General features: G+C 36.8%; 1 protein-coding gene across 1 annotated transcript in view; it reads left to right on the top strand.

Annotated features, from left to right (window-relative positions):
- Nucleotides 1–26,118, top strand: part of ADCY1 (adenylate cyclase 1) — a 144,240-nt gene that overhangs the window by 61,075 nt on the left and 57,047 nt on the right. Inside the window, exons 3-4 of the mRNA XM_079301983.1 lie at nucleotides 4,771–4,889; nucleotides 15,346–15,457. Coding sequence (XP_079158109.1) covers nucleotides 4,771–4,889; nucleotides 15,346–15,457 — 231 coding nt within the window. The remainder of the gene's footprint in view (nucleotides 1–4,770; nucleotides 4,890–15,345; nucleotides 15,458–26,118) is intronic.

The raw sequence follows: 26,118 nt of genomic DNA, 5'->3' as shown, positions 1-26,118 counted from the left end.
CTGGCAATAAAAGCAGGAGCTTCTTTTTGAAATGGAGGACGTAAACCCCTTCCTTCCAAATTATTATAATTTTGAAATTAAGAGGCTCTCAGGCAAAGATATGGGAATTGGGAATAACAGTTCTTTACAAGGAAAATTAAAATAAAAATACATTATTACAAAGAATGATCCCAAAACACTGACAGAGTCAGAATCCAACCTGACACCCTGTCAGTCAGGGTGTTGGTAGCAGTCCCATTAAATGGTGGCTGCAGTCCTCCTGCAGTGGCAGGTGTGGTTCAGCTGGAGCAGTGCTCCTGTAGAAAGGTGCAGTTTTCCTCTGAAGGTCCAGGGATGATGTGGAAACGTCCATCTTTCCTCTGGAATCCAGTGGAAAGAGGGATACCTTGCTGTCCAAAATCTCAGTTTTTATCTAGGTAGGAAAGGCTTGGCTCCTACCCCTGGCTGGAGCACCTCCCAGTGGGATGATGTAATTTTATCAGTCATACAGTGGGACTGAATGGCCCAACAGCAGATGATATCTTCCTGGAGGAAGGATGGATTGTGGAAAAGATAAAGATGACTGCCCCACCTGGTTTTAAAGATGACCCATTAGCAGATGGTATGTGCTATGGAGATAAGGATCACTGCCCCACCCGGCTTCAACAGATGGTGATAGAATACACATTGCTGGTCCCAACCTGTATTGCAACCCAAGACACCTTCTTAGTGGTTTAATAGGTTAGTAATTCTAAAAATTAATCCCTGATTGATTTTTGTCAGACATAGAGGAAGCTCTCAGAAAAAAATCATTTCCGTGAATGTCTCCTTCCTTCCTGACTAAATGTCGTGTGCAAATCCAGCACACCTATACAGCCAGTTTTCCTTTTAGCCTGGTTTCCAGATTATTTTTATAATCAGATCAGCCATACAGGAGCAAATTAAAAAACTGGACAAAAATAGTAGGACTTGCTGAATAAAGATCCAGACAGAGCCCCTTCCCAAACCTTCCAACAGCTGTATTTTGTGTACATGAATTCACTCGTGCTGCTCCAAAACTCTGAGTCCTTCAGTATTCCTTAGGCTGACCTCAAGGGCAATACTGCTTCACTTGACAGATGAGATTTTGCTGTAAGTAGAAGAGAGTTATATTCTCTCTAGAGAGCTAGATGGTGTTTTTCATTTCCTTTCAGTGCTTTGATACTTTGCATTGCAGGTTCTTTCTAACATTTTCCAGTCTCCCCTTCAGGGACAAATCCTTACAGTCACACCGCTGCTTCCTTTCTCGGTCTGAAAGGTCAGCAGTGGCTGCCCTTTGAAAAAGCCATAACTGAGTCTTTCCTCACTTGATTAGTCTGAGGCTGCCAACCTTCTTTGTATAGACTCTACAATTCTTCAGTAGTAGTCATTTTTTATTCTTTTTCTCATCTCTAATGAATAAAGCAAGCCATTATCATTTGATAGAGGATTTTCATATATTTCCTTCAGGTCTTGTTATAGTCAACCTAACATGTACAGGAATCATTATTTTTGTGGCCTCCCTTATTACATCTGGCATGTGCACATTTCAGTGCTGTCAGGTGCTGTATTCTACAGCTCTCCAATGCTGCCTTCACAGAAATTATTCTTATTCCTGCCCTGTGTTCCATGTTATTTGCCATGCACTGCAGACATTATCTGTGAGCTGTTTATTCTCCTATTGCAATTGTGTTTGCAGGCTGTAGGGGAACTATTCAGTTAGCACTGCTCTCTGGAGGAGTCTGTCAGTATAATTTTTGGTTGCTTATTTGTCTGGTTAAGTCTGACTTTCTAGGAAACAGAAGTCTAAAACTCACTCTCTCCATAACAGTTTTGGAATTTACTAATCTATTTCAGCAAAATGGTGAAGATCTTGATTAATGTGTTCAATTAAAGAGAAGCTACAGGGAACATTTAGTCCTTATCGGATATTGTAAATTTCTCATCCAGAGCAATATTTATAAAATTGCAGCATCACTTATGCCATCTTAAGCACCAGAGAATTTAGCCATCAGTACAAATTCCTCTCTTGTATGTGATCTCTATTGTCTGAGAGGTGGTCAGCTCATTCTATAACCCCAGTTTATTTCTCTAACACAGTAAATCAAATTTAAGATACAAGTAGCAGTCAACAGAGCTTTGTAAGATCTGCTGGATAAAATACTTATTTGGATTGTAACCCAAAATTTGGGTTTCCCAAATACAATTCTGCTCCAGAAATATAAGTATACTTAAATAAATCAACTTAAAATTTACAGCAAATAACCAATTTGTTTTTAGTGATATGAGATACTTTGGTTGTTTGGAAATAGCTGTCAAATGTCAATAAATATTTAATTCCATAATATTCTTTGCAATATTCTTGGTGTACATTGTTAGGAATGTAGAGGAGATCTTAAAGAAGTCCTGCCTTTGACTCAGATTTCTGGTAGTAGCTCTGTTTCAGGTGGCTTGCACCCCAGATCACTCTTGTTCAAATGTTCTTAATAATGGTCAATTAGGTCTATTACAAAGTGAATTATTTATTTAATTGACACAAATTTACGAGACATAAGACTTTAACAGATGACATATTACACAGGATAAAGGAAAGAAACACTAGTAGCAGATAGCATACAGCACACAACTGAGGTACCTAGTATTACAGCTAGTGAAGAAATAGTATAGATTAGGATTGCATGTAGTTTACCATCTAGTTGCTGATGGGGCACATAGGATCACACATAGGATCCTTCCTCTTAATTCCCAGGGAGGTAACCACAGAATTTGCATCTGAATTCATGGGAGAAGTCCTGCACATTTCCAGGGTGTGCGTAGGAGGCTTCTATCTCTGTGAAAATGTGTGCAGCTTTTATAGTTAGTAAAACAATGTGTCTCTCTGTGAAGAATTACAAGCTGATCTTCCTACATCTCACTCTCAAGGTGAGATGTTTATTGTCAGCTGGGGATCTCACCTCCCTGGTGCCAGAGATTACTCACTGCTGCTGGATATCTGTTCAGCCAATTCCTTTGAGACAGTGTCCCAAGCTATGGACCAGCTGATGGACATAGCAGATAAGCTCTTCTGTGGCAGGGGGTAATGTCCTGCTACATATACATAAGAGTAGGGAAGAGGGCTGATGATCCTTAGCCTCAAGACAATAGGACCACCAAAAACATATGACAGAACTTTACTCTAAAGTTCACCTAGGCAGTTCTACAACGTTTAACTTGTTTCTTCTTTTAATGTGTCTCCCAGAAGAAACTGTTAAAATAAAAAAATGTTTGAAAAAACGTTTAGTATTTTTTGATGGTAAATGTGTGCATGTTAGCAACACAAAAGCACTTGCAGATATCCTCTTCTTACTTTTTCTCATTTATTTAATAGCGATTAAAGCAAAGGAGGACGTGGTTGGGCCAAAATAAGCACTTCTGAATAGACATCTTGCAGCTGCCATTACAGTGGCTCTAGATTGTCAGATATCAGAATCACAGAATAGTTGAGGCAGGAAGGGCACTCTGGAAAGCCATCTAATCTAACCACCTTGGTTTCCAGGGTGAGATGCTTCATCACTTTCAGCACCCAAGGTGAAACTGACTGGCCTGCAGTTCCCTGTGTCCTCCTTCTTGTCCTTCTTGGCTAGAGAACTTTCTGCAGTCTTGCATCACTTCCCCCAGTCACCATGTTTGACTATTAGGAGCGGCCTTACAGTAACTTCTGACAGTTCACTCAGTCCCTGCCAGGGACCATGGACTTACATCTATCCAGTTTGCTTAATTATTCCCTGACCTAATCCTCTTCCACCAAGGGTACACCTTCCTTGCTCTAGCCTCACCTGCTGTTGTCTGGAACCCGAAATTCCTGAATTAGATTGGATGTGGTTATGTGAATTCATTCAGACTGTTGTCATGGCTGAAACTAGTATGTCTGATGGATAAATGTGGAAATGCATTTTAAATGGCAAGCATTTTCTGGGTGAAAACACAACTTGAGTAGGTATCTAAGGACACCTTACAACACCTAAGAACAGCAGCTGCAGATTTTCCAGATGGTACCTTTGAATGGGCCAGAATATGTGGAAAAACTGCATGGGACTTTATAGTCAATACTGACAAGATCCATAATATTAGGGACCCTTTTTATGTAGGTCAGTGACCCATGCTAAAAAATTCTCTGTGATTATAGCAAGAAGATGTGTTTAGACAGGGTTTTGTACTGATGTAGGTCATTAAAGACATTGCCACACTGGCCAAGATGCCATTAAAACTGTGCTTACTGTTCCACTGAATTTGACAGCGGATAAATCCATCATCTACTCTCACTGCTTAATAACCAGCTGTCAAAGTCCTTGTAATGTAACACTTTCATTATATCCAGGAAGAAATAAGACACACAAAAGGATAGCAAATGATCCTGGGAAGTCTTTCCCAGCCAGACGGATAAATGCTGCTAAGAATAAAGTAAGTTGTTATTATTAGAGCTATGATGTTAATGAAAAATATGAACAATTATATTCTCTTGAAACTGGCTTTTTCTCTGTAGGTTTGTTTTTTCTGCTTTGTTGTTGTTTCTGGTTTGTTGTTGTTTCTGTTATTGGTTTTTTTAGTGCAGAAGACTTAAGAAAAGACACCCACACCATTTGCAAGAGTTTGAGATAAATGGTTCATATTATTTATGCAGCAGACATTTTAATGAAGCAGATTAAGAGAAGGTTGTCCAGTTAGCTAGTTTAAAACTTTTGGAAAATGGTCACACACTATTACCACAAAACTGATGTTTATATTTTCTCTTAGGAACGTCTCTTGATGAGCCTTTTGCCCAGGAATGTTGCAATGGAAATGAAGGAAGACTTCCTGAAGCCTCCTGAAAGGATTTTCCACAAGATTTACATTCAAAGGCATGACAATGTTAGGTAAGAATGATGTAGCCTGTGAAATTATCTAAAGAACTAAGAGTATTTAGTACAAGGACAGTGATGTATAATTGCAGTCAGGTTTCAGAGGAAAAAAAAAAAAAAAAGCAGTACAGTAAACGTTTATCATTTATACAAAGTAGAAGAATAGGTGCACCAGGAAGATTTAATAATCTTCTCAGGAGATAAGTCTGAATCAATAAACATCTTAGAATAGTAGTGCCGGGAGACTGACAACTTTTTCCAAATGACTGCTCATTGCTTTTGTACTGTATTATGTTTTGGGTGAACAGGAGTATTTATTCTGCATGGTTGTTTTTACACATTTATATTTTTCAGATATTAAGATGAATTGCTTCTAAATTAATATATTTTCCTGGGTAATAGCATAGAAACACAGAAAGAAAATGTGATGTAAACATAAAGAAATGTGTATTTGTCCACATCACATGAGCATTATCCCCCAGAGATTATTGACTAAGGCTCACTTCTGCTTCTTGCTCTTGTTCAGTAGTTGACTCTGTGCAGGTGCTGTCATTTATAATGCTTTTTCTTAAAGTGCATTCTCATTTGTTATTCTTCTTTGCCTCCAAAACAAATTCCTTAAAGACCTTGTCTGTGTTTTATCACACTACTGCCTTGCTTCCACATCAAAAGCAGTATCAAAGAAGTTCAGTCAGTGTCACCCTTTTGCTAAACAAGGTGCAGTGTTTGTAAGTGATGCCACAGAGCTGCCTTGATTTGCATGGTGTACTCATGTAGCAAAGGAGTAAACTTCTTCATCCACTGCTAAGCTTCTTCTCTCAAGATTTAATATATACCTCCCATTGATCTTTAATATATACAAGGACCAATTCCTAGTGACTAAGCTGTTGCAACTGAAAGCATTCCTGTCAATCAGGGAATCAGAGATGTCTGTGTTGGGAGTGTGCAGAAGTCTGCCATATTAGGTTAGTTTTGTGCTGTAAAATTTAACATTACTGAATTAAAAATTAGTAGCTTATTTCATGTTAATGATTAAATCTTGCATAATATTAATCTCATCAGTTTGCATACAAAACTTGGTCTTTAACCATCAGTTTAAAGTTGGTTCTAAGTGCACCCTGCCCCAAAGCTGATACTGAAAATGACGATGTTGTTTGCAGTATCTGATGGTTCTCAATTGTCAAAGTCTGATCCGAGAGCTCCTGAAGGACACATTCAAAACCTAAGTGAGCTGTCTTATTCCTTCACTTATCCTTGTTTATATCATATGTTTTTGTCTGTTGTACTCCTCACCAACACCATTTGAATTTTTTTTTCTGTTTCTTGCCCGTCCTCCATCTTTGAATGATAACCTGTCTATTTACAGTCAGTTTTACTAACCAAGTCTCAGCTATGCCAGGTTTTGATGCTTGGTGTCTTCTGCTTTGACCCTTTGGTGATCACATTCCTTAATATACTTATAAAAATTGTATCTAAAAATTATGTCCTCACAATGCTATGAAACATATGTATACAACTGTTGGTTGCCCTTATAGTCAGGTATATATAGTCAAGGTAACACTGATAATTATATCATGATTAGTATATTTATATCTTGCATGTGTCACAGGTCCCTGCATTCATTATATTGTGTACAGTCATCTTAAACAACTCTGCAATTGATTATAGTGCATCTGAGTCCTCTCTTTTGCTAAGACTTTTTTGAAATGTAACCTCAGGAGTTACATGGCATGTTTTTTTTCACATAACTACTGAAACTTCTATAGCTTATTCACTGCTTCAATGTGGAGTTTGTAAAAGTTTTTTTTAATCCAAATACCCTGTCTGGAGAGGTGAATTCATTCTCTGACATTAAGAAGGTACTTTTGGGGCAAATGAAGCCCAAGTAAGATGGGCTCATTTTAATGTCACAGGTAATATCATCAGGGAAGAGAACTGAAAATAGTAGACCTCCCTTCATCATCTGTACTTACAAGAAACTGTATTTCCATTTATTTAAGTAATGCAAATGGGGTGAAGTAGTGTCCAATAAATCTCACGTCCCAGTAGGGACAGAGTTTCATGTGAAAAATAAGACATTCATACAACTGCCTTCTTTGCCTCCTTCCAGAAAAGCATGTTACAATGGAGATACACATATCTCTGTAAGAAGTGAATGGGACTGGGAAAAAGTACTGGCATGTTTCAGATAACCATAGCAACAGTCCTGGTTTATCAATTAGTTGGTGAATATTTTATCAACTACCCAAGAGTTGTTGAATGACTGCCTGCAACTCACTGTGCCTCTGGAGAGGAATGTGTCATCCTTTGATCAGCTTTTCCCAGATCTGTAGTACATCTGATACCTTGTAAAGTTTTTGAACAGAATTGCTGTGCAGTAAGAAATGAGAGCATGTGTTTTAAATGGAGACAAATAACCTAATGCAAATGTCTCATGCAAAACAAGATATGCAAACACAAATCCAATATGGCAAGAAAAATAAATTCAACAACCAGGAAGCCAAAATAATTACAACTAATATAATACCTGTGGTTTATCAGAAGGAAATAGTCTGTATACAGTCTATGAGCTGATTCAAAACATTGCAAGTGTTATTTTACTGGAATAGTCCCAGATAAGGACACCGTGGAAGATGTAGGAACCAGATGTCAAGTATATACCCAACAGACCAGGTCTTCAGTGGTGCTCAGAAATATGCTTTGTAACATGAAGGAGACATACTTTTTTTAAGATTAAGTTAATAAATTTAAGATTCATATTTCTTTATTTCCTTATTCCTGCAGGGATGAGAAATTTACAGATCATACATGTAGGTACAGCATCTATTGTAAAAACTCAATAGACCTGACTGATCTCTCCATGGACCCATAATTAAATTCTGAAAATTTCTAATTGAGTTTCAGCTCAAATATATGCCCTGTATGGAAATCTCAACACATTCTGTTGTTTATCTCTTTTTGGAATGGATATTAGATATTCATAAAACTGTTTCAACTCATGGATGGATAAGGATATGGCTGACTTCCTATATTGCCAAAAAACTTCTTGCTTCATTCTGTGACTCAAACAATGTTGAAGAGATAAAAAGGAAGTTAACATTGAACAGCTAAAAATTTCTTGGGCCTGTGGTACAGCAGTTTCATTTAGCCTTATTTTTATAAGCGTGAAATAGATCTGGATGCTTTGTAAAAAGAGATATTAATTTTAGGAAACACACTGCCTGATTTCAAACCTACTAATAAAAATATTCCTTATGGCATTTTAGAGGTTCTTGAGACTCAATCTGAAGCCAGAACACAATCTGCAGATACTTATGAGCAAATATTTCTAGTCTGTCCTGTCTTTCAGAAAACATAAGAACTTAAATAATTTTTTAATTTATCTTATCCATTCCAATGTTTTAAAAAGCTGTGGTCATGATGCCTATTAACAAACTTTTGTATGTAGTCTTTCTGAACTTGTAAGAATTAACAGTGAGCTAGTTTTTGTAAATAAGTATTATTTAAAAAAACACAGCCTGCCTTTGTTTTTATTTTTAAAAGCCCTCTTTAATTTTAGACAGCACTTTTTTCTTAAACATTGGAGTGAGTAATAAATAAAATTAATAATAAACTTCCCTTATGTTTGACCTTTGAGGCTAAAAGAGTCCTACAGGTTCCTTTCTGAGGCACCATATGCCATTAAAATACCCTTTTTACTGTAAGCTGTATTTTAATTAAACAAATGAACGAAATGAAAATAAAAACAGGGCATACAACCCTCCTTACTTTGCAGAGTACTTATTTATACAAGTGCCTCCATTGAAAACAGCAGGACTATTCAAGTGCACAAAGCACGTGAATGATTACTGTTAAAAGCAAACATTTACTACCTACGAGCTGTCAAATCTCTTGTGCAACCTGGAAGGATTTCTCCTTCTGAATGCCAGTAGAGTGACATAGAAAAGAGTTGCTCTGTCAATACTCACCCTTGGGAAGCAGCTTAAATTTCTCAATCCAAGCCACAGGCTTTCTGCACTCAGGTCTAGCAGGTGCAGGTGCCTCCGCTGTGGTGCAGGGGGACTGCAGGCACTGTGCAGGTGCTGGCTATGCCTGCCTGCAGGAAACATGGGGGGAAAAAGCAGCAATACAGAAGGTCCTGGAGTGATAACTCTGGGCTTGTTTTTACCCAGAAATGTTTCAGATTGTCAAGGAGTATGAGATAATGATGTATGTAACTCGTACGCCAGTGCTGAACCAGCTTGTCTTTGTGACAGAGGAGACAAATGTCTGTTTATACTGTTTCCTTTCCTGAACTTGCTCACTGTGCTGCTGCTTGGCTTTTGTTCAGAATTTATATACCAGAACAAGTTAGAAATAGCTGTTGGTGTTTCAAACCAAATAGTCCAGGTAGCTTTAAAAAAAAAATCCTTAGGAAACTTCCATTAAACATTGGAATCATATCAAAACATAGAATGGTTTGAGTAGGACAGAGCCTTCAAAGATCATCTAGTCCTGTCTCTGTGTCTAAGTCAGGTTCATCTTTCAATACATAATGTTGCTCAAAAACCTGACCAGCCTGAGCTTGAATACTTCCAGAGATGGTGTATCCATGGCTTCTCTTTGAAACCTGATCCACCCTCTTAGTGAAGAATTTCTTCTTTGCATTTCATCTAAATCTACCCAGTTTTAGTTTAAAACCATTCCCACTTGTCCTATCAGTAGAGAACCTGATAAAAAGTCAATCTCCAGCTCTGTTGTAGACCCCCTTAGGGTCTGGAAGGCTGCTATGTCAGTCTGGAACTCTGTCTTCACCAGGCTGAAAAACCACCTCGAGGTGTCAATACCTCTGATGGGTGCCTGGAACAGTGCATAGGCATTCCAGATATTCCAGACAGAGAGTCTGCTTTTCTGGGTTCTGGCTCAGATGTCTCTACGCAAATGTACCTAAGATTGTCAAATCACTATTTCCATGAGCATTCATTTTGCAAAACCCAGTTGTGGGTCATAGTTGTAGACTAAAATAATAACATTCCTCTGTATAAATTAAAGCGTATTTTAAAGAAATTAGTATCTTATGAGTTATGTGCAAAAGAAATTAACAAGAACTATTGAAATGAAATGCAAAATGTTACTGCTAATCTTGCTGTCTGAAATACCTTTGAAATAAATTTACTAAGACCCTTACAATGTATCTGTAGGTTCACAAGTTAAGTTTTAGAAAAATCAAATAATTTCAAAGAAAATTCTATAAAGCAGTGAAAGGCATGTGTGCATTTTCCTTATAACTTCATGATTTTACTTTGCATGGTATATTTTTCTTTGAAGGATTTATGATTAATCATCAAATTGAAAGTGACAAAACTAAATGTTAAGCTGCTATTATCTAGAGTTATTACAAAGTGTCAGTCAAATACCTGTTCTGTCATCTTTATCTGCATTTGTAAGCATCAACACTGTAAGATGATGAAGTCCAAGTGAATATTACCATGAATATTGTATGAACATAATGTATGTATCAGTTCAAGTCCTTTCTGGAAACAGTTTACTATGAAGAGTCAGGGTTAGTCAAGAAAAATGAAAAAGGGAAGTGTTAATTTACAGTATACATGGGCTAATCAACAATTCCAATTAATTTAAACATGTTTTTTTGGATGATCATGCATCTTAATTAATATGCTTTCTTCAGAAAAAGTATAAAGGCATAACCTTGAAGCTGCAGGACAAACCATTTTTGCAAATTAGAAGTTCCTGTTGATACCTTCTCATGTATAGTTTTTAACCTTTCTATAATCTCAAGTGACTTCAGTTTTGTTATTATTTCATCTGCATGCTTAGCTACAAAAAACGCAGTATTAAAAGCCATGGCCATACTTTGGCTCAAAGATAAGAAAATATGCAAATTAGTATTTCAGTGATAGCAGTGACAGACTTGCTATATTCAGGAAACTGCTATTGACTTCAAGAGAAGTCAATGTTTTAGCTATGAACAGATATGAAAGATAGTTGTTAGTGGTTTTCATCTTGAAAATGATTGTACAGACATTGTAAACAGAAGTCACAGGTGGAAAATAGTCAGAAAAGTCTACAACTGAAATTTGCTAATGAAACATTTATCTTCGTACAGACTTAGCCCTCAGACACTTTAAGATCTGTGGAGTTTATGGAAACTTTTAGTATTTTTCTTTATAATACTTTACCACTCATTATAATTTAAAGCTATGAACACAAAGGAAATATTTAACCACATTGACGTGGCAGCTGTGTCATCCTGTTGGCAGGTCACCACTTGTTATATTTGGGTCGCATTTTTGGAGACAGGCACATGACTGAACACACTGAGATCATGCAACACAGCCCAGATTTATTGATGCACACCCCCTTTAACAGGAGATTCAAAATTCCCCAACTTGATCAACTGCCTGGTCGAGGTTTCAACACCACCCAGCTCACTGACCAACTGATTTCTCTGCATTCAGGATTGAATGGAATTGGCTGGGGTGCCCTGTTTGAGTTGGAATCCAACCTACCATTGTTTCACCCGGGGACTCATTTACTTCTAGCCTGGTTGAGTTTGGGAGTTCTGTTATGCCAAATTTATGCACCCAACACGAAGGAAATCTGGCCAAAATGCTAGGAGGCCATCACAGATGGATAAGGAGCTGCTGAGCAAACCCAGAGCTAAAAAAGAAGCTTTCAGGAAGTGGAAACAAGGACAGAAAACAGGGGAATTATACAGGAAGTTAGGGACAAGGTTAGGGAAGCCAATACCCAGACAGAATTGAGTCTGGCATGGATATTAAGGGTAGCAGAAAAGGCTTCTATAGATATGTTGTAAGCAAAAGAAAGGCTAGGGATATCTTGGATTCTCTCAAATAGGGCATAGGAGACCTGACTACCTTGGCCAAAGGGAAGGCTGAGGTTCTCAACAATGTCTGCACCTCATTCTTCAACACAAGTGCCCCAGCCACGCCACCAAAGTAAAAAAAAAAAACCAACATGTGAGGATGAGGTTCAAGACCATCTAAGGAGCCTGAATTTGTGCAAATCCATAGGACCCAAGCAGATTAATCTGTGAGCTCTGAAGGAACTGGCAGATGACATTGCTAAGCCACTATCATATTTGAAAAGTCATGGTAGTGAGGTGAAGTCCCTAATGACTGGAAACAGGGAACTATATCCCTCATTTTTAGAAAGGGGAAAGCAGAAAATCTGGAGAACTCTAGTCTAGTCAGTCTCATTTCTGTGCCGTGCAAGATTGTGGAGCATTGCTGAGCCCCTGGGCAATGAGACAACAGCAGCCTCTGTAACTATTTCTCTGTAGCTGTTACAACACTCTAATAGCTACCTAGCCTTCCTAACCACATTCACATTGCTTGTGCTTGCAGGGCTTGAGTCATGTGCAAGCTGTGCTGCTGAGTGAGCAGAAGTCACTTTGGCCTTTGTTTCCAATTTCTTTCCACATTCATTTATCTTCTTTCATTAATAATTAAAGAATAATTAAAGGAGATTGTTGGCTTTTTTTCTGGTTTTCCACCAAAGTGCCCAATGGCATTATTCATTCTGTGGAATCAAATTGTTTAATTGTGTGGAATTAAAGAAAGGACAGTTACATCCCTGAATGGTCATTAAGAGAAACAATTGTTAATTGGTAGCTTCTTACTTCTTGTTTCTATATATATGCCAACATTTGCATTTTTAAAAATAAAATTACTTGGCAATCATTTTGAAGTGTTCCTTTGTATACCACACCATTATGAGGAATCTTTCATGCATAAATAAGTATCTTTAGTTTACTCTAGTTTAATCCTCTCTGAGGATGAGGACCTCCATAGCAATTACAGATTAAGTTATTGTGAAGTAAGACTACTTTGCTCTTGAATGAGTGTATCTGCTGGAGTGATTAATATGCTTTAACAGTGATGTCACTCCTGTAGCTGCTTTGTTTAACTTTTCTGAGTGTGTTAGACATGCCCTAAATTTAAAGCTTTCAGTATTTTTGTGTTAATAATATATCCAAAACAGAGGAAAGGGAATTTCAGTGACAGTGTGGGGATTTAGACTTTCAGAATATTTGATTATATGTGGCCCTGGAAACAGCTCAGGTTTATGACTGGAATTGTATATCTTATAATTTCTCTCTTTAGTATCATTATGATTTCATGGCCACAGCAAGAATTCAAATCTCTTCTCTGTTCTCAATCCCTGTGACTGACTTTGCTATCTCCTCATAAAGAACGTCTTGTCCTTTACTTTCCAAAAATCTGAGCAAAACGTAAAAACGTTTATTGCATCAGTTGGGTAATTTGACTCCATGTCACAGATCAAGATGCTGATTTAATTTCTTTTAGATGTTGTACAGTGAGATATGTGTTGGTGCTGCCCCACATACTTGCATACAGGTAGTGTGGGAAAAGGCAACAGATGGACACAGATGGGTGTGGTGGTTTCAGTTCAAAAACCAGGTGGAAATACCAATTAAGTGTAGTGGTTTTGGTTCACCTATCTGAGTTTCCTGGCCAATGCACCAATTAATGTAGTGAGTTTAATGCTGGTCAAATGCCAGTGCACACACTAGAATTATTTGCTCATTTTCTGCTGTGGGATAAGGATTAGGAGGAAAGCAAAGCAGGTTCAAACTTTAAAGGGTATAAAGAAAACTGTATTAACAGAATTAAAAGAAGATCAGAATAAATCAGAATAAACTTTCAGTCTTCTTCTCTTCCTCCCACACCATCTTTTCTTTCCCACTGACAACGTAAAGAGACAAAACCTGGGACTTTTAATCAGTTTACCACCTCTAAAATAATCTTTCTTCAGTTCACTTAGGGACAGGAGTCTTTCTTGCCATACCATGGAGGCTTCTCCACAAGAAACAGTTTTCTTGTGGCTTCAATTTCACAGAGAATCAGCCTCCCACCAAAAATCTGTTCACAATGTGAAACCTCCTCCCATGCCTTGCAGCTTTCCCACAGCTGCTTTCATGGGCCAAATATCCAGGTCACTTTGCTGGTGTTATTGAACTCTGTTAATCCATTTTACTTTACCCATCACTTGACTGGTTCACTTTTAGGACAGCAGAGACATGAATCAGTAAAATTAACTAAATGCTGAGTTGTTTGTTTGTTTTTTTTTTATTGTAAGAAGCCTTTTTGTTATGTTTAAATGGCATGGAAATGGAATAACTACTTTTTCCTTGAACCAGGGCCATCTTCAGCAATGTTCTCATAATGCATTTTCCAAGGAGTGCTGATGGAGACACTGCCCCAAGGATTAACATGTCAGCATAGAGGTTTTGTTTGCAGACCAATGTCATTGAACGTTGGATGAGTTGGTTTTGTGCTGGGGTATGCTACTTACTTCTGTGGTGGACAAGGGATTTAAACAAATGGGTTAAATGAAATTATAGAAACAGGGTCTGAGTCAAGAGTTGTATTTGCCTTTTTTTGTAAAACATTAGTAGTATTGAGACTTGCTTATGAAGAGTGAAAAACAGTATATTGATTAGACCTGCTTTTCTAGCATTTTTTTTTAGTCTAAAGAGTGAAGTTTTGTTGAGGCAGATAGGAGTACATAATGTTTAATTCAACTTACAATTAGCAAACTAAGTTTTACCCTATGTCAAGTATACCTAGGCCATCATGGGATGGTTTATTGGTGTTTTCATTAATTTGACATTTCTAGTCTAGTTGTTGGAGATAAATGCAGTGTGTTCCTGGTTCTGTTCTTCTACCAGCAGAAGGAATCTAAAGAGTTGAAAGGATCACAGCACCACACTCTTGAGTTTTCTGATTTACACAAGAATTTTTGTTCTCTCAGTCACAATGGTACCTGCACTTGTTTCAATTACCTCCCTTGATCAACACTGACTAGCAGGGATTGTTAAAGCAGATTAAATTGTTGGACATTAAAACCTTGTTACTACTGATGAAAGCTAGGCACTTACCTGTGCCAGGCAGCACAGTGTAGAAAATACTGGCTTGACATTGTGGATTCTGGCTCCTCACAGGGAGCTACTGTAAGACCACATCACAGAGCTACTGCACCTAAATTATTAACCCCTGTCTTTCAGTGCATAGTAAACCTCATGCAAGGCTTATCTGTTTGGCTGTGGAACTCTAGCAGTGCAAAACTGCCTGTGAAACCGATTTAACTGAGGAGATTGTAGCTGCAAAGAGAATAAATTGTTCACCATGCTCCTAGAATACTCATTGGGCACTCCATGAATGAGGTGCTTGACCTCATCTGCCAGGTAGGCATGTAGCCATTGAAAGCATCTGAGACTTCTCTATGACAGTTGACAGCACCAAACTAATTCCTATTGTTCTGAATATTTTCCTTTTTTGTTTTTTGCAACTGACATTTTATTGATAATATTTCAGGACTTTTTGGAGTTTGTGCTTTGGATCATATTTGTGCTATGAAAGAAAGTAATGAGAATGTGAAGATATCTTCTCTACTGATTTTTCTGTGTCTCTTTCCTTCTTTACAGCATTTTGTTTGCAGACATTGTGGGGTTCACTAGTTTGGCATCACAGTGTACTGCCCAAGAGCTGGTGAAGCTGCTGAATGAGCTTTTTGGAAAATTTGATGAATTAGCTACAGTAAGTACAACCCTCTTATTTCAATTTAATTTACATTTCCTGCTGAAAAATGATGCATCAGTCATACTTGCAAGAAATCTGTAATAGACTGATTTAGCCCCACATGTAATGAATTTTGAAAGCTTCAATATTTTATTAATAGTCTAGAGAAAAAAACAGTCTTCTTAATTGTTTAGGAAAGAAGTGTGCTACTTTTAAATATACTTTTCTTTCCCCTTCATGCAGTCCATCAGTGTTTTTCATTGGCTTTGTTTGTATAAAATAGAGAAAATTTTTCAATATTTGTATTTTTATCCTTCATTGAAAAAGGATCAGAAACATTGAAAATATGAATATTGGCAGTATGGCATAAAACCTTCTGTGATAATAAGAAGCTAGAGGGTAAAATTCATTCTTCACTAAGTGCACTCCTTAAAACAGAAATGATGGTAGCTTTTCAGAGAAGTTATTGTAGGCAAAATAGCATCCATATCATAAATTGATGTCTATGTTTTTGTTGTTGCACTTATATTGTGCTAGATACCCTAAGGAAGACAAAATGAGAGAAATGTTCCCTGTCTATAACTCCAAGCAGCCTAATTTGACAAGAGCCATTTGACAGGAAATGAGAGGAATTGCTGTGCCAGAAAAAGTCACACATCTTGTTTCAAATTACATTTAACAAGATGCTGAAAATGTGTTTTGCCCCTGAACAAAGCAGAACTTCATCAAATCTATCTTATTTGCCAGCTGTCCTTAAAACCTTCATTGCTGAGAAGTAACTCTTCCACATAAATTATGCCCCTCTACTGTCTAACTATTTTGTCTTCAGACTCTGTGCAGCAGCCTAAAGAAAATATTTGTTTAGGCCCTTGACATAAATAGCATCCACATTTTTTCAGTCCAAACTCACTTCTCCTTGATGCAGTCTTTCACATGAGATCTAAAGCATGTGGACATTTTGCACCTAAATATCCCTCTTGATAAACAGTTCTCAAGGACCCCAAGGAGAAAGAAATCTTCTGCTCCACAAGGTGCTAGGGTTGAGAAAAACCTATTCTTAGTTAAGTGGGTTATCCTTTGATGGAGTGTTATGTTCTGATTTGCACTGGATATTCAAGTGATAACAGAAAAAAACTCCTTTTTTTCCAAGAAAAGCAGAAGATTAACTTAGATGCTTAGCAGAGATGCAATGGAATTCTAGGGGGTTTAGGCATGAATTTGTGTAACCAATTCATTACTGCAACTACTGGCAGTGTCTCCTAGAGAGCACAAGTCCTCAGCCCAGAGTACTTCATAGATTTTGCTTTAGAAATAAAAATGGACTTCCATTTAGATAGTAATTTGCGGGAGCTTAAATGGTTTAAGTGTTCAAATATCCTCCTTACTTTGATTTCATTTTAATTTCATTACTGAATTTCATCCATTATATGTCAACCAGACATCTAACAAGCTCTTTTAAAACTTATGATGCTGTCATTTGTGGAGTCTTTATAGCCATGAAATAGATCCATGTAATAAAGAGGAAGTACTGTAATATAACATAAGATCACATGTGTGCACACAGAAATAGAAATATATAGATAAATATATAAATAGAAATAGATATCCTGTGGTATGTCGTGAGAAGTACAGATTTTCAGAAGCATACTGATCTTTTGGTTAAAGCAGCTTCTAGGTATATATTATTAGGTCAAAACGAGGACTGGGCTGATTTTAAAACTGTGCTGTGCTTGAGTATTCAAAATGATTAAGGAGGAAATTGCAGAGACTTTAAAGAAGAGTGTAACAGGGATAGGTAGGGCCCCTAGGATTACTAAGGTGCAATCTGTGAGTGTACCTGTTGTGTGCTGCTATTTCTTGGGAACCAATGTCAACTGGAAGGTGCAGTTTATGACTACCTTTCTTGAAAAAATTGCCCTGTCTTAAAAATACAGTGCTTTAAAAGAATCCCCATCAGCACAGTAGAAAATATAATAAATATTAGGCAGTGTATATTTCCTGAATCTTGGCATTTGGCACATTGACACATTGTAGAAATAGTGAATCCTTGCTTTTTGACAATATAGTTCTGCTAAACTTTGTCCTTCTCACACTTAGAAGCTGGTTTATGCTTTTTATATTAGTTATTTCTCTCTTTCCATATGCTGTTTCTTTAGATGTTTTTTGGTTCGTGGTGTTTTTGGGGATTTTTTTCTCTAAGGCACATAGTTTTGCTCTCTTTGAAATACTGTACTTTTTTTTTTTTTTAAATCACAATAGCTTCAGATATAGTTACAACTCATGATGGAGTTCTGAAAGTGAACCTTAGGTTTATATAAAGTCATTGAATTCCTTTGAAAATGTATTTTGGCATTCTGTTAGTAGAGAAGGGTAAAAAATCCTGATCTTACTACTCCCTCTTAGAATTCATTTGTATTTTTAGCATTTAAAAATACTTTTTATTTGTACTTTTATCATGTTCTTTCATGTCTATTCACCTCTAGAGAAGGCATGTTTTTTAAACACTTATCTTTCACACTTTATTTTACCTTGCAAATCACTAAGTCTTTGGGAAGAGTGCTAGGGAAGAGACAATCAGAATACAGTACTCAAAACCATAAAACATCTTGAGTTGGCAGGGACCCATAAGGATCATCAAATCAAAAGCCCTGTTCCTTGCAGTGCTACCTAAAACTTAATCATTGTTCAGATGCTCCCTGAAAATGATGGCATGAATTATGTTTTCTTTTTCACAATAGCACAGTTAGGTTTCTTAAAGAAAAAGTCTTAGGTAATCGTATTTCATATAGGATTTTAAGGTCTCCTTTGTAACTTTTGAGTCCTGAGGCCAACTTCAATCACTTTGAAGGAATGTGAGTCTCAAAAATATAAACAAAAATTAGTGTCATTATTGATATTCTTGCAGGAGTGTGACTTCATCCTAGACAGACATCAGAGAATCCACATGAGAAGGTGCTGTTATGAATTCCCCAGGGCTCATTTGTATGTCTGGTTACTGAAGTTTTGTAGTGTCACTGTCCTTAGGCACCCTGATACAAGCATTTTGGGTGAGTTTGTTCATGCTAGGATTCCCTTGGGATGCAGCAATAACAAGCCACCTTCCTGAACACAGAGTTGGTGGTTTCCATAAGGCCCATGAATAGTTCAACTCAAAAGGATTGATTTCTATGGGATTTTATCTGCTGCTCAGGCTTAGTTTACTTAGTTCTGGCTGTTACTATAAAGTTTCTTGGTTTCCTCCCATTAATCCAGAGTAGCTTTGTGCAGGATCAGATTTGCCCTGCTGATAGTCATTCTGCATTACATATTATCAATGAATGCTGCAGGCAACTGGTCTTTGAATGAGGTCTTCAGATGCCTTGCAATCAACCTTTGATACTATAGCTAGCTTTCAGTTTGTCATTCTTCAGCTTACTTGTAAGAGTGACAAATTTTAATGAGATATGATCATTTGCATTATGCTGTCATGGTCAAAGTTTATGGTCAAAGACATGTCCCAAATATTTGACTTATTAATTTGAATAGAAAAATGGAGGCAGTTATACAACATCCTGAATTTTAATGAAACAGGTTTGATTTTTGAGACGTTTCTATTTTCTTTAATTGCTTTTTTCTTTGGTAGATTTTTTTTCTCACATACTTCCTGCATCTAATCTACATGCAGAATCAATTATTTGTCTTTAGAGATTCAGGTATTTGCCTTTCAGCATCCATCTTGCTGCATCTTGGACTTCTAAGACTTTTCATTTACAAGCTGACAAGGATAAAAGAATTTAAGGTGCTTTTCAAAACATCACTAGCAGAGGGTTTTAATATTTGGAATGAAAGTTGTTATTTCTTCATGCCACTTTTGGTAAGCTGATACACACCACTTCCTTGTTCTTTCCATTTACAGTTTTGTATACCTCCAGGCTTTGTCAGGCTGAGTCTATTTTTATTTCTTTCTATTTTAATTTAGTAACCTTCCATGATTGCCTTCTTAGCATTTAACAATTTTTACTTTGCATATTTTAATGTTACTGAAGTGTCTCCTTCTACCAGTTCAAGCTCAAAGATACTGAACTGAAAAACATTGTTTCTGAGCCTTAGGCAAAGAATCAGTAGATAATATTTTTAATCAGTTTGTATGTTTCTTAACTGTGTCAGGAACAGTCATTTCTTTGCTGAGCATTGAACCAGATTTTCTTAGAAGTAATCACTCTAAAATATTTCATCTATATTATTTGCATCTGTGTGTTATATTGCATCTATATAATGCTTTTAGTTCATATTAAGATAATTATGATGAATTTTTAAAATATAAAATGCACAAAGTTTTGTGGACTGTTTAAGATGGGTATATTAGTCCTGGAAAGCATAAGTATAAACTTACAGCATGCAACCCTTCTTTGTGAAAATTGGTGTGCAGGATTGGGGGGCAGGATATTTATAAACACTAATTTTAAGGAGACTTGTCTCCTCAGTTCCCCATGAAAATCAGCACAGACACAGGATCCCACTGAGGCAGGTCACTACATAAGTTTAAATCCAGTTCAGAACAGCCATCTGGAGACATCTCTTAGGAGAGACCTATGGGAGTAAATGTTCTTAAATGAAAGTGGTCTTAGTCAATATGCCTGTAATTCTGTAGGATGAGGGAAAAACAATGTGTGTGTGAAGCTGAAGCAATTGTCTGGGGATAGATTTCCAGGGGAAAAATTAACATTACATACTCCAAATACTGTAGGAACATATAAATGGGCAAGTATCCTAGAGAGTAGGTCTTGCCTATTTTACAGAATATTTTAGGTAAGAGGATACTGTGCATGTTATGCTAATTCTTTGTCACAATTCTTGTCATAATTTTTATGCTTGCAGTAAATTAACAAATTGTTCCGGAGTTGTTTGTATACTGCAAATCTGAAGTTTGCATCTTTGTACAGGACTCTACTGGATTGCTCCAATCAGCCTCAGGTGCTTGAAGTGTGGGCATATATACTGACACTTATTGTTTTGACCTGTTGTGCAGTTAGCACAGAGAAGAGTATTTCTGGAATCTGGAAAACTAACCATTTCCTGAATTTTAGAGCTTAATTTTTCAGTATTTTATAGTGTATTTGTTTTAGGCTTGCTTCTCCGGGAATATATCTTTAAAAAAGACAGAATCTGAAAGGATACTTAATAAAACCTAGAAAGGAGTCAATCATCTGTGCCAGTCATGATGATTGCATAAAATATGCTTGCTAAAATCCTTTTTCATTTCCAAGTAAATGAATATATATAACTGTTGCATAGGTTTTTGCTCTCTGGAACTAAAAAAAATTTAACATTTTAGTTTTGTAAAATTACACTCCATGTGAATTAAGGAAATAATTTGTTGTAAGAATGAGAATTTAGGCAAAATTTGGTCATCTTAGATCAGAATATATAATTGCCAATAAAATTGAGGGAAAGCATTGAAACAAATGTTGTCCTTTTTAAAGCTATCCTTAATAATTCTACATTTTTTCATGCATAATATGGCACCCATGATGATAGATAATTTGTAATGACTTCACAAACACATTACTAAATTGAAAGCTTTCAAATATTCATCTGGAGATGAACGGCTTTCCTCAATCAGAGCCTATCAAGTAATTTTCTGTGGCACTTCCTGTACTTCCTATACCTTATTTGTTTCCTTTTTGTATTTTCTGCCACTGTAGAAACTCTTCTTTTTATGTCTATGCTAACTCTTATTTCAATAAGTATGTCTCCATTACTCTGCTAAACCAAACTCTATGGGTTTTTGCAGTCAGCTCATTCTCAAGCTTTTTATGCTGGGACTATCAGATGTACAAGAACTAATGTTAGCTATAAAGTTGCTATTTACAAGATTTATTCCATTAAAAGGTTATTAAAATAGTTCTTTCAATTTTTAAACCCAGACTTCAAAACCTGGGGGGAAGATGGTAAAATATGTATGTAGTAATTGAGGTTCAATGGAATTTTCTAATAGGCTGCACAGTTTTCATAAGTGTATTATCACTATTGTTACACTGCAGTGTAGCATAACTGGTAGCAATGTCTGTGTCACTTAATTACACTTAGGATTTGACTATGAAGTTTATCTGAGAAGATGGCTTCAATAATCTCTTACATTGTGGCCCACATTCAGTATAGTTATTAAAACAGATTTGGATGGTACTCAGAGAAAACATGTTGCTAGATCTCTTTTTTTTTTACTGAAGAAGAAATGTGGCAATTGAAATTACTGTCTGTCATTAATGAAAGTTGAGTAAACTGCATCCACCCCTGGGGCTCTCAGCACAAGTGAGACCTGGATCTCTTAGAGTGGGTCCAGAAGATACTAACAAGAATGATCAGAGGGCTGGAACATCTCCCCTGTGAAGAAAGACTGGGAGGGTTGCCTGAAGAAGAAGGCTCCTTTCAATGTATAAAAATGGGCTTATGAAAACGTCAGCAAGGACTTTACCAAGGCCTATAGGACAAAGGGGCAAAAGGTTTTGAACTGAAAGTTCCAAAGGAGTATTGAGGTAGAGTTCTAAAGACTTTTTCATGCCAATCTAAAGCCACATTTTCCTCTTTTTCTGCATGTAGGTGTCTTTTAAAAATACTACTACAGTCTGGAGACATTCACTTGGTTGTACTTTCCATGGAATGCTTTCAGTTTTGTTTTTCTTTAAAGCTCTTTGATGCACAAAACTGTTGCAGCTGAGAAAAAAATAGATTTTTTTTATGTTTCCTTAACTTTAGAAGAGAATTAAATTTATTAAGAAAGTGTCAATATCAAAAAATGTAAAGCAGTGACTTACAAAGAGTCTCTTCCTGTCATCATGCACTGAGCTTAATAACTTGGTACAGCATTGCTTAGTTAACCATATACAGCCTTCCAACTAACAAATCCAATTCATCCTTTTCTTTTATGACCCTGAAAGAGGGTGATTTGTCTTTCACCATTTTCATAACAGCCAAAGACTGTACTATGTTTTTCCAAAGACACTTGGAGCAGTAAGACAGTCACTGTATCTCTGCTTAAAGGAAAGAGTGGATTAGTAATGCCAGAAATAGGTATCAACACCCAAATATTTTCTACCAGTCTGTACTCAAATCTTTTGGAAGCTCAAAACTGGTATCTGGCCCACAGCTATCAGGCTGAGACACTTTGGTTAGTACTGCAGAGAATGAATATTAAAATATGCCTTTATCCCATGTGCTGTGTATCTGTGCAAGAGGCTGTAGGTAAGTTTGCAGAACTGTGTGTCTGCATGTCATATGTGCACATATATGTGGATGGATGCATATATCTCTACTGTATAGTAGCTAATATGTAGGCTTTTATGATTTTGTTCCAATCTAATAAACAACTGTAATTGTTGTAATTGTAATTTCATCTCCAGAGGATGTAGCAGAAGACACAATTCTTTCTTCAAGTCTTTTGCATGTGCACACACATCTGTAGTAAATGATAACTTCAAGAGTGATTCCAAGCTTCCTAATCCAATTTTCTACTGAGATTAATAGCATTTTGGCAGAAAGTGCTGCAAATGTTAAATATGCTGCACATGCTATACACATTGGAAATGAGATGCAGTGGTAACAGTGGTAAATCCTATTTTGTCCTCTCTCAAGACCTCTTTGAAAGCAGAATGAAGTTCTAGGTTTGTGAAGAGAGATAAATAAGAAATGCATTTCATTGTTCTTTTTTGTCTTCAGGGAGTTTTAGAGATGCTTTGAATATTTTCCCCCAGCAGTCATTTTATGCAGTAGTAACTAAGACATATCTGTAACTGTCATGTGGTTAGTCTGGATTATTGAATTATATCTTGGGTCCCTGAGGATAAGAGGGACAGCTGGTATAAATTAGTGTAGTTCCCCTGAAACACATAATGCCATGCTGATTGATATGGACTGAAAATTTGATCTCCTTTGCCTACCTGATAAAGACAATTCAGAGGATTCCTCCATCAAAGGAAGCTGTTGGAACGGGGCTTTCCAAATGAAAGTGTCTGACAAGAAGGAAGAAATAGTGAAGACAAATACCAAGGGAGAAAAACCCACAAATACTTCCATGAAGGTTCCTTTCCTGAGGGAAACTGATATTCCTTTTGTTCATTAAACAGCTGTAAGAGAAGATGACCATACCCCTCTCTGGCACTGCCTAGCCACAATGATTAAGTTCTTGACAGCAGAGCTAAAAGTTCATCTGTGTTCCTCCTTCAGCCCTCATAGTTCACAATTTTGTGGCAGTTAATTCTACTTCAGTGAAAACCGAGCTAACAGAAAATTGCATTTAGTGGTTTCCCTCTATTCATGACTTCTCTTCAATATGCAAAGAAAATATTGAGCTAATGATATTTTTTTTAGAATAGGGCAATTTTTTTCTCTCCACAGGGGCATGAAGGGGTTTTGAGCTCCAGAACTGTTTCCCATGCTGCCCATGCACCCATCTCATCCCACTCTCCTGCTGTGTGTAGGGCTACTCCTGTTCTAATTTGCAGCTATGCCCAGTCAATATCCAGAGATCTCACCACAGCTGAAGTCTGATGTATAGCAAGCATGTCAAAGCCTTGCCCTGAAACCATAAAGCCATCTGTAAGTCCAGGCCTAATAAATCTTTTCCCTTTTGCCCCAACATTTGAACAGCTGAACCTGAACATGTATAGGCAGTGGTTTTCTACTTTCTTTTTTTTTTCTTTAAGACTAACTTTGCAATCACTAAGCATTTTAGGTAGTGATCAAACTCCTGTTCACATTTATGTAGTCTAAGCAAAACAAAATCTTAATATTTCTAAAGTCCTTATGAGTCATGACAGTCATTATGAGGGAGTGCATGTCTGGTAGGATCTGAGCTGGGGGGAATGGGAATTACTTATGTATCTTTTTGTAGGTCTTATTAATCCTTTCCCTTACTCTGAAAAAAATCGACATTGACTGGGTATGGTAAAGAAACTTTTTGAATCTTATATGATGCAGTTTTTATTAGGAATGACAAAAAAAGGTCTTTCTAATTTCTGGATGAATAAAGTCTTGCCCACTCATAGATTGTGATTGCAGGAGGTTAGGACAATAGAAGTCTGAAAAGCACACATGCAGATAAGGTTGCTTTCAGACTTACAGACTAAGAAATGGATTAATACAATAAACATAAAGTGTATTGCAATTAAGTGACACAAACTCAGCCTTGGTGCAATTCCACTGCAGCCAATGGAGTTACAGAGAAGACAGAGTTTAATGTTTACACTTTTAAAATCTTGTGTTTTAAAGTTATATTCTATCTGACCTTCCTTTTTGGCTCACTTTTATAGGTACCACATACCATGATGAGACATGACTATGTACAAATACACAGATTATTGCAATGATGAAGGAGGACAGGGACTCATTCTGGCATTAGTGTTTGCAGTCTCCAAAATAAATAAAAGCTTTAAAGAAACTCTTCTCCTACCAGACAGAGTTACAAGCGACAAAAATTGATTCTGATTTTGGATCTATTAACATAATAATTACATACTTGGATAACCTATTTAAAAAAACAAAGTTCCAGCAGTGATAATAAGGATTATTGCAATATTATGTGTGAGCAAGATCCTCCTGTAAAACCTTTGCACTTATTCAGTATGATCTCTCTCTTCTAGAGAACATCTGACTGTCATTCTTGTGGATTTTGTGGGGGAGAAGGTTGACACTTTTTTTGTTATTTCTTTGAGGCAACATATATAAGTGTATATATACATATAAGCTTTTTTTGCAAACTGCAAAATCTTTTCTCTTTTTATTAGAAATTAACCTTATCCTAGGTATATCAAACATTTGTCTTACATGGTACAAGAATGTGAAGATAATGTTCTGAATTTTCAGTTTTTCAGTCTGAATTGACAGACTTCACTCTTTATGCAAAATGCATTAAATAAATAACTACAAAAACAACAAAACCTCAAAGCTGTTTGAAACAAAGGCCCTCCCCTCCTAGTTTTACATAACAGACAGATAGAATAAACTGCTGTATGAAGTGCTTTCCTGAAAGTGTGAAGAAAGCTCTTAGTAACTTTGAAGTGTCCTCTGCTTTCTGAGTTGGACTTGCCCTACACACTGACTGACCCTGTGACTGACAGTTGTGCCAGAGGGATTTCTGCAGATCCACTTGGAAACGCCTTAGTAAGGCACCACAGGTGGGCAAGCTGCCTGCCTAATGCAGTGCTGGCAGTCTCTAGTGCTTTTTATCATGTGCATAAAACCAAATTATCTGTTGTTTCTAAACAGACATTGCTTGTATCAGTTGTGACTGGAATTTGTAACTAAGACACATGAATTCATCAGCATCACAAATGTGAAAAGTACTGACGAGAGAAGGATTCTTTGGAAGCTGCTGAGGAAATAAAGAGAAGGAGAATGTTTTGTTAATTTGCATAACTCCTTAAAAAGATGGCCTTTTCAAAGCTGAATTGTGGCTCTTACCTGGAAGTCTACCTCACATATCAAGAAAAAGAAAAAAAATTTTTCTAGAGATTACTGTATATTAATTGATAAATCAGGATAGTGAAGATAATATCTGATAAGGAACAAACAGGCTATAGTGATTTGAAAACCAGCTGGTGATATAGCCACTTGTCTTCCATCAAGATAAATATCTCTCCAGCAAATACTATTGCACTTATTTTCTTCTTTTAATTTTGCACTGCACAAATAAGAAATTGACT

Source organism: Erithacus rubecula (assembly GCF_903797595.1).
Source record: "Erithacus rubecula genome assembly, chromosome: 3".
NCBI lineage: Eukaryota > Metazoa > Chordata > Aves > Passeriformes > Muscicapidae > Erithacus > Erithacus rubecula.
Note: the sequence above shows the minus strand (reverse complement) of the source record. Positions and strands in the feature narration are given on the sequence as shown.